The sequence below is a fragment of the Triticum urartu genome, chromosome 6A (assembly GCF_056163025.1).
Source record: "Triticum urartu cultivar PI428250 chromosome 6A, HENAU_Tu73, whole genome shotgun sequence".
NCBI classification, from domain to species: domain Eukaryota; kingdom Viridiplantae; phylum Streptophyta; class Magnoliopsida; order Poales; family Poaceae; genus Triticum; species Triticum urartu.
In genome coordinates this window covers 539,047,706-539,057,366 of record NC_141878.1, presented here as the reverse complement: position 1 = coordinate 539,057,366, position 9,661 = coordinate 539,047,706, and the positions used below count along the sequence as shown (strand labels likewise).

At 46.9% G+C, this 9,661-nt stretch overlaps 1 protein-coding gene across 1 annotated transcript; it reads right to left on the bottom strand.

Annotated features, from left to right (window-relative positions):
• Positions 1 to 2,033: 2,033 nt before the first annotated feature.
• Positions 2,034 to 5,443, bottom strand: LOC125514786 (uncharacterized). Its single transcript, XM_087530735.1, has 7 exons — positions 5,386 to 5,443; positions 4,664 to 4,790; positions 3,917 to 4,238; positions 3,729 to 3,815; positions 3,312 to 3,640; positions 3,097 to 3,226; positions 2,034 to 2,978 (listed from the first exon to the last, which is right to left on the bottom strand). The coding sequence occupies exons 1-7, from the start codon at positions 5,441 to 5,443 to the stop codon at positions 2,448 to 2,450; spliced, it is 1,584 nt and encodes a 527-aa protein (XP_087386861.1). The 3' UTR covers positions 2,034 to 2,447.
• Between the last annotated feature and the right edge of the window lie 4,218 nt (positions 5,444 to 9,661).

The window sequence follows — 9,661 nt, the reverse complement described above, 5'->3', positions numbered from 1 at the left end:
GCCGTCGGGCGGGAGGAGTAGATCAGGCAGGCCTTGCAGATCCACACGCGGGGCAGGAAGGGCTGGCGCCGGCGTTGGCGCTGCGGCGACGGGTGACAGGTGGCGTCGCACCGGACCCGAAGCTACCGCCCGTATCAACCTGTGAGCGCTCGAGCGCGGTACGGAGCACCAGCTCCTCCTCGTCTCCGGAGATGTCGTCGGAGTGGCTGCCGGTGCTGGACATGCTCGCCAGCGCTAGGGATTGGACGGATTGGGAAAATGAGTGTCAAGGAGCAGAGCGGAGTGAGTTAGGGTTTCTTTCGGACAGAGGATTTTGTGGGGTCGGGGTGGGCCGACTGACGTGGCGTACGCGCCCGGACATGCACGGGCCCCCTCACATCCGCCCTACATTTGGAACAGATATGAGGGATGCCGGTTAGTCCAGACATTTGAGGCATGTTTAAGAAATTTGGTTAGGACGGCCTGCCCGGACGTTTGAGATGAATATAGAATGCCGGCCGTAGATGTGCTTAAAGAATTCCCACACTCACACCGACACAAAGCAGTTAGCTACACTTAGTTAATTAGCACCTCTACCCCACATGTCGGTCTGGAAGTTTACCTGCAGCTAGTAGACTTTACTAGGAAAAGAACATGGGAAACCACAAGAAAAATCAGGGTTGCACGTACCAGAGAAACTTGGGTCGCACGTACCTGGAAAAGTACATGAACAATCACAAAATAAAAAAGCTAAATTGGACTTAGTTTGCGCTTGTCATAGAATGTTCAGTGAAAGATGCCTGCTAAATCTTGCAAGTATATTCTGCTCGCGCTAGCTACTTTATTTTCTCCGGTGCTTGACCAGCGACCAGTGTTAGAAGTGAAAACTAACTGACAATGACTTCTGAAGGACTCGGGATGACCTGACTTTTTCCTTTTAACAATTCTGACGCTTTCGTGTGACGCTGTCTGCGAGTCAGTGTGAGCGTATGACCACGACTGATAACTTATAATTTTAAGAGGTAATAGCACCTCAGGTACCCTAACTTGCATAAAATGTGATATTTTAGTCCCAAACTTGCAAAACTCAATCTCATCATACCCTAACTTACACCTTATGTGATGTTTTAGTCCCAGGCCAATTAGAGGACAACAATTGGTAGCCAGGTGGCTGGCCCGGTCAGCACACACATTTTTGCAAAAAAAATCTGCCTTTTCCCCTAATTAACCCGCACTTTTGTGCAGTCAGTGCAAGTTACCCCAAGAAAGCCACCATCCAAGGCTTTTTCCCGGTTTTCTGCGTCACCGCCGCGGCCGTGCCCCCCGGCGCGCGCAGCTCCGGCGCCAGGTACGACAGCGTCGACAGGGCGCCGCTGCGGAGCGCGCATGCCACGCTGCTGCCGAGCTTCCTCGACTGCGCCGTCTTGTGCGCGCCGGCGACGAGGCGGGTCAGGCCGAAGCCGGAGACGTGCGGACGAAGCTCGTCGTCGAGCAGGATCTTGGATGACTTGATGCAGCCATGCACGTACCGGCAAGAGCTGCACTCGTGCAGGTATACCAGTCCCCTCGCCGCGCCCTGAACGATGGACAGCCTCACCGACAACGGTAATGGAGTTGGCGAAGCCATCGGGCCTGTTAGTATAATCTTGAGTTTGAGTTAGATGCAAAGCTAGTCCACATGCAATTAGTGCTACGTGCATGAGTCTGGCTGCTAGACGTTACCTAGTAGTTAGTACATGTACGAGTACTAGTTCAAGTCGTGTCAAAGTCTGAGTCATAAATTAGGCTAGTGTTGTAGTCCAAGTCGTGTCAAAGTCTGAGTCATAAACTAGGCTAGTGTTGTGTCCGTGCAACACTAGAGCCTTGTTTGGATAAGTAGTTTTCGCAGAACTAGTTTTCCGTGAACCCATATAATCGTGTAACAGACTTAAACCATGTTTGGGCTCCGCAGTAAAAACGTGGATTAGCAAGATTCAGTTTTCACAAAGCCAGGAATATGCGTTTTATGAAAAACTACTAATACATGTTTTTATGAAAACACGATTATACGGATACTCATCGCAACTGATATTCGCCGACTCGACGAACGAAAGCAGCAGCGGAAGCGAGCTGAGTCGGCAAGTTGAAACCGCCACCGTCCATGCGTGCCAAGTCGCCGAGGGAAGCGGCCGCCGCCGTCCATGCGTGCCAAGTCGCCGAGGGAAGTGGCCACCGCCGAGCGCACACGCCGAGTTGTCGACTGGAAGCCGCCGTCGCCGTCTTCACGCCGAGTTGTGGAGTCGCCGAGGGAAGCCACACGGCCGCGGCCATCGCACCGAGTCGTCAAGTAGAAGCCGCATGGCCGCTATCAGTATTTTCTCAGTTCCACCGGCGACGATGTCGCGTCGCTGAGACTGGTTTTCTACGCACCGACGATGTCGCCGAGCTGCGCATTCGAGCGCCTCCACTCCATGGCCTCATCAGTGTTCTCATGGTCTCTCGTTCATTGTTGTGCCACCTGTCGAGCTGCAGCGGGCGGCGCTACTCTGTCCCGAGCCTCCACCAAATGATGAACACCAGCCACGGAATACGACGAGGAATCCCGCTGGACGCAACCATCTTTTCTGCGGATGCAAGGCTGTGGCCGCGTCTCCGTGCTCGGCAGTGGCAACATAGGCAATGGGTGCAGCCTCGGCCTCAAAGGCACGGCGCCGGCGCCACCCGGACTCAGTGCCATCGCCGTCGTTGGGCTCACTGAGACGGCGGTGGCTACGTCGGTGCCGCGGGCGGGGACGACCCTGTACACGATGCCGCCATCCAGCTGCCAGTCTGATCTGCTTGTTCATCTCCGACACAGCTGCGATGAAGGCGGCGGTGTCGGCAACATCATCAACAAGAACAGAATCATATGTACTGGTGGCAACTTCATTGGAGTCTGGACATGGCAATGATCTCTTGCCATGGCTCATTCTGCTTTTCAAGTCGCCAACCATCATGCTGTAGCAGGCATGTACATCCTCCTGATCAATGTAACAGACAAAGGTTGTTCAAACCCAATGCTCATTTCATCATCCAAATGAAACATTACTATGATCAAAGTGATGCAAAAGGGTTATTTATTTAGTTTGTGCAAGAAACCTTCTCAATGGGGCATGATGGAGATAGATTGTCCATCTTGGACTCCAGTGCTTCTTTGGTCAGTAGAGCTTCATAGGATGCAGCCAAGATTGCAGCTGCAGCCACAGTAGATGGCCTGTAATCCAGCACACTGCCGGTTGCATGAACACAGCGCAAATCAATCAGACAAAATGCAAGAAAGTTCGCAAGATTTCTTTTCAGAAGGTGTGCAGGACGAAGATGAACCTTCGGCTGTGGCAAAGATGGAGCCGATGGACTTGAGGGCGACGCGGGCGAGGTCATGCCCGCCGCCGCCGCGGCCGTCGTGCCGGTCGAGCCGGGAGGAGAAGCAAGGGAGGTAGTCGAACGGCGTAACGGCGGCCATGCGCCAGCCGAGCGTGGACAGCACGAGCAGCTCCATCCGGCGAACGGAGGCGGAGCAGAACTCGTAGACGCCGCCGGCGTCGAGCTCCGACAGCGCCGGCGCGCAGTACTCCTCCATCTTGGCCGCCACGGAGACGCAGGCCACGGACAGGAGGCGCACCGCCCACGGCATGGCCGCCCTCTGCACGCACACAACCACATCATCCTCCCGTTCCTAAGAAGCAGAGAGGCTAAATTTGTTTTACGGCGGCGGTGCGGTGATTGATTACATCGACACGTCGCCGGAGGAAGAAGCGGTCGAAGTAGGCGATGGCCAGGTACGCCGTGCGGTGGCCGAACCCGAAGCAGCCCCGAGTCTGCAAATGCAAATCAGATGCCGGTTCCAAAGGCGTCAGTGACCGATCGATCGATGCTCGCACCAATAATCGTGAGAGCGAGGAGCTGAGTGAGTGCTCACTTCAAGGATCCATTTGACGGCGGCGAGGCGCGCCTGCCGGAACCAGTCCTCGGAAGCGGCCGACGAGCAGTCCTCCGGCACTGCCACTGCAGCACTAGCCCGGCAACGATGGCCGCCACTACAATGACGGCCAGAATCGGCACCGTGGGCGACGACCGACGCTTCGGCGGCCTTCCAACCTGCGCCGCTGCACCAGGGTTCATTCCACGGTTCGTCTGCGGGATTCTTCCCTCTCTCCGGCGCACTCGATCTTGAGCGGAAACCCGCAGAGCCTCGGGTTGTCGTCGAAGGCGGTGGGGCCCTGGTTGACGAGCGAGCCCACCTGCGGGATCACGCCGGCGAGGTCGTTCCCCCGGAGGTCAAGGCTGACAGCCACGGGAATGCCGCCGAACTCCGGCGGGATCCCGCGGACGAAATGGCTGTAGCTGAGGTTGATTAAAGAAAACGGCAGGGGGGGTTCTGCAAAAGTGTGTGCGCTGACCGGGCCAGCCACCTGGCTGCCAATTGTGGAGCTGTGATTGGTCTAGGACTAAAACGTCACATGCAGTGCAAGTTGGGGTATGATAGAGTTACATTTTACAAGTTTGGAAGTAAATCATCACATTTCGTGCAAGTTAGGTTACCTAGGATGCTATTACCTCTAATTTTAACATGGCTCTCCCAGATTTGATGCCTTCAATGTTCAATCATTCAAGGATTTGCTGGTCGGCACCCGTGTGACACAATTCGTTAGGCCACATATCGTACGCGTACACGGAGACTGAAATACTGAGAATGGTCCGTGTGTCTGGCTGTCCGTTGAAGGCTAGCAAAGCTCCCATGACTGAAGCATGGAAGGTCTCCACGTCGGCTTGGAACGGTTCAACTTCAACCACTGCTAATGGTGCACGTAACGGAAATCCATGTTTGACGCAAACTAAACTTACGCGGTTCATTTCAACTTGAAAGTTTTTCGCCAGGTGCCACAAGGTTCTAATCTCGCAGGGATTCACACGCATGACAAGTAAACAAAACAAGTTTGGGAGATTTATTTCTGAATCTCATCACATGAAACTCGTTTACATGGCTCCGTAATTCCTGCAGGAGAAGCTAGTCTGATACAACCACACGACTACAAACCAGTTTAACCAAACAACTCAGCAATATCTAATCACATACACTTTTTAAACTCGACATCAAGCAACTTCTGGCGACCTATCGCTTTGTCGTCCATACAATTCCGATCTTGATTAGTTGCGGGTGTGAGGCGACCCACAGCCGCAGAGGAGCTGCCAGATGCTCTTCTTGACATTGTTGGGGTTGCGCTTTCCCATTCTTCTTCAACAGATCTCTGACTCCGAGGCCCACAAGCTGAAATGCTCCAAGATGACGATCCTGGAAAACAAGTAGTAAAATGGTGAGCATAAGCCATGGTTGGCCGAAAGTTCAGACTGCTGTACAATCTTGCCACTCTGAACCTAGTACAATACCTGTAAACAACCACTCTGAAACCAGCTCGGTACCTCTGTGGTGCAGCTGTGCAGGCATGCAGGCCTATTTATAGGAATTACGCAAGTATTAGCAAATTCCTGGTCAGATTACTTGGAAAATTACCGGCAAGCCATGAGAATATTCGTTGGAGAATGACCGAATGAGTCCAGAACTTGAACTTGAAATTTGGACCACCTGCAGAAACTTCAGTGACACTTACCACTTACCAGGGGTTATTGCTTAATGAGATCCCCAGCTTAATTAGAGGGAGTTCGGCATCGTCTACACACATAGTCAGCATAAGAAGAATCCAAAACTTAGAAATGTTTTAGTGCAGCTGTGAGTATATGCTCCTGAGCTCAAATTAAAGCACACTGATGAACAGTAAAACCAAAAGAAACTTCAAAAAAATCTAAAAATTTTGGTGGTAAACTTTGAAAAATGTTTTGTATGCTTGAAAATTTCAGCACAAAATGACATTCGTGTAAAGTCGTGGCAAAAAATAAACAAAATGGATGCTCCATAAATGCTAGTTTGGAAAGCATTTTGGAGTACTGATTTTGTTATTTTGTCACGGCTTCCACGAATGTCATTTCGTGCTGAAATTTTGCAACCATACAAAATATTTTACAAAGTTTACCACCAAACAAATTCAGATTTTTAAAAAAAGTTTAACTACTTTTTTATTTTACTGTTCATGGGGGTGCATTTGAGCTCGCGATCAGAATAAGACTTTCAGCGTGTGTACCATTTAATTGATAGTAGGAAGAAAACAAGCTAAAACGACATCTCTAAGTTATGTATAGGACGAACGACATGAACTAAGAGCGCATGAGCAGAAACAAGAATTGCACTACGGAATCAGCGCATCTAACCCACGGGAAGATGGGAAGAAAGAGGACCCTTTGGCTAGGGTTTCTCGTACCTCCCGCCGGTGCCGTCGTCGGTTTACCTCGTCTCCTGTGGTCTTATGTCCATGGAGGCGCGGTGGACCCCGACTCTTGCTGGCGGGAGGGCCCCATTTTTTCATGGTATTTTAAGTTTTGTTAGGGTTTGTGTCCTGCTCAAAGAGGCGAGGCAGCGACAAAGATGGAATAAAATTCTCCCCGTCTAGTCCCTGTCCAGACGGTGTTTGTAGCATCGCCGGAGGGCGTGTGGAGGTTTGTCTCCGGTGGATCTCGCGGGATTCGGTCAGCATTTGTCTTCAGCGGATCCACGTGGATCATATCTTCGTTCATCTATGATCTCGTGTCTGCAGGTTGGATCCTTCCTATCTACGTTTTCTTCATCGGTGGTGGTTGTTATTCTAGTGTGTTGGTTCTATGGGGTCTTAACACGACAACTTTCTGACTATCTACTACAACAAGGTTTGCCCGGCTCCGTTGTGGGAGGGGCGAAGACGGCGGCGCACCATCAGCTCACTCCAGTGCTTGTAGTCATCACTAGATGGTCTACAGACCTGGATGTATTTTTTACTTCTGGTATTCTTTGTACTACCTTACAGTTGATCAATAGATTGGAAGTTTTCTTGCAGAAAAAAACCCACAGAAAGATGGAACGAGCCATGAGAATCACAAGAGATGCGAGATTTACCAGCCTTTTGTTTTCTTGTGTTTTTCATATTGTTGTTTTTTGCTTGGATTTTCCTAGGTTTTGAGGGGGGGGGGGGGGTGTTTTAGCTTTATTTGGCTTTTCAATTTTTTGGGGGTTTTTGGCTTTTCGGTTGTTGCTTGGGTTTCCCAAGGTTTTGGCGAAAAACTGTTTTTTAGAAACGGTGCTTTTCCACGAGAGGCACAACATATGTGCTTTCTGAAAAGAGAAAAACATAGCATGTGCTACCACGAGATGCACAATTGTGCTTCCGAAAATGAAAAGCACAATCTATGTTTTCATAAGAGGGAAAACACACCATTGTGCTTTCTCAAAAAAGGAAAAAGTACAACCTGTGCTTCCATGAGTAACACGGTTGTGCTTCCAGAGAATGAAAAAGCACAGCATGTGCTTCCGCGAGAAGCACAACTATGCTTCCACGGCCCGAAAAAGAAAAAGGATAGTTGTGCTTCCCCAAAAAGTAAAAAAAAAGAAAGACGAATGTGCTTCCTGGAATGCACAATTCAAGAGTTAAAACATTTATAAAACTCAAATCTTCGAAAGAAGGTAAAAGCTCCTAAGTTTTGACAAGTAACGCACATGCAATGTTCCACTTGTCAGCAACAGAGAAGGTGAGAGCAACATTTGTAAGGTCTACCCCTTAATTAGTGATTTCAACTGTATTTCTCGTAGCGAGTAGGTCGCTCATGTTGAATGTGACATCGGCATGATCCAACAAGCCCAGTCAGAGCTAGAGACCGAAGCTCATGCCTATTTTTTCGTGTTTACATTTTGTGTCTTTTTTTGGCATGTTTATTTGAAGTTCAAAAAATTCAGGAATTAAAAAAATCCATCCAAATTCGTAAAAATGATTGCAGATTTAAAAAATGCTTGTGAACTGGAAAAAAATATTTGATAATTAAAAAAGTTATAAAAATTCAAAAATGCTCGTGGATTAAAAAGTATATTCATGAATTCAGGGATTTGAAACCAAGTCATTGAATTCGAAAAATGTTCACGAATTCAAAATAACTTTTTGAACTTGAAAAAATTATGTAAATTCCAAAATTATTCATGGATTTGAAAAAAAATTCTGATATTAAAAAATATTCATGATTTAAAAAATTGTTTGCTGATCTAAAGAAAAAAACGAATTACAAAATTGTGAAAACTTCTTGAAACTCTGAACATTTTTTGTAAAACTCGAACATGTTTTTGAAATTTCAAGCATTTTCTAAAAACATAAAGAAATTTCGAAAACATGAACAATTTTTAAAATGTCAAATATTTTAAAAAAATTATGAATGTTCGAAAAACAAAGAAGAAAAAAAATAAAAAGGGAAGAAAACAAAAACAAGACAAACCAGACAGAGCAGTAAAAGAGAAGAATAGTTCGGGAACCTTTTAGAGGTTGCCCAAACCGTTCAGTGTGATTCGCTCACTTCGCCTTGATTTATGATGTGCTGGATTGTCTACGTACCCCTTGTGATGGATTGCTATGGAAAGGATTCTTACAAGCAATGTATACAATTGTGTGTTGTGCCCGCTAGTCACCGAAGGACTCACACGCCTCTCCCGACAAACTGGAAAAGATCCGTGATTTTTTTAAAACAAAGCTAAAAATCATGATTTAAAAAAATAAAAAATTGAGAAAAATTCATGAGATTGAAAAGGAAGTTCACAGAATTTGAAAAAGGAAAAGATCCGTGATTTTTTTAAAACAAAGCTAAAAATCATGATTTAAAAAAATAAAAAATTGAGAAAAATTCATGAGATTGAAAAGGAAGTTCACAGAATTTGAAAAAGTTATCAATTTTAAAAAGGTTCATGAATTTGAAAAGGTTAGAAAAAACATGAAGTTGATTTTTCTGTCAATTTGAAAAAAGTTCCCAAAAGTTACAAAATTGAAAAGTTCATAAATTAGAGAAAAATTTCACCAATTTAAAAAAAATGAATTTGAAAAGGTTCATCAACTGAAAAAACAAATAAAACAAATAGGAAAGGGAAAAAGAAAAATAATCCGTAAAAACCGATCCATAAAACAAGAAACGAAAAAAGGAAAAGCCTCCAAGAAGCTTCCAGGAGTTCCCCAAAACCAATCTAGGAAGCTTCCAGAAGCTTCCAAAAACTGGGACTAGCATCTCACCGAAACTGCCTTAGATGGTTTGGCCCATTGCTATCAAGGGTGTGAGTCACCTATGCTTAACGTTATAAGTAGCGCCTTAATCCTAAATAGGATGGGGCCTTGGGGTCGCTAGGAGTGTAGCCAAAAAGGATCCATCCATGGAGGCCAAAATCAACGGACACGAAGGAGCTCATGAAAGTGAACATCGGTGCTTAGGAAAACAAATCAGTGTTTCTTTAAGCACCCAGTGCTTATTTGTAGAGAGTAGATGTTTAATTAGGCGTCTCTTTTGTTAAATTAAGCACTGATGCTTAAGAAAAAACCGATTTATTTTGGTATAAGCACCTTCGTAAGCAGCTAGCATTGTACATGACCTCAAGTCTTCTGTAGGAGCCGTGAAGAGCTATTTACAGTATGCTTGAGCTGACTACTACTCTATCTGATTCATAATACTCATTGTGGTTCAGTCAATGGAGTATTTTGCAACACGTCCAGTGATGTACAGTACCCGTGAAATTTTGGATCAGGGCGGCCATGTACCGTCGCGAACAAGACGAGCC

Coding starts and splice junctions, on each gene's coding strand:
- LOC125514786 (XM_087530735.1), bottom strand. CDS start 5,443: ATGCCTGCACAGCTGCACCACAGAGGTACCGAGCTGGTTTCAGAGTGG. Junction 4,791..5,385: donor TTCAGAGTGGTTGTTTACAG/GTATTGTACTAG, acceptor CACCATTAGCAG/TGGTTGAAGTTGAACCGTTC. Junction 3,227..3,311: donor ACAGCCGAAGGTTCATCTTC/GTCCTGCACACC, acceptor TGCAACCGGCAG/TGTGCTGGATTACAGGCCAT.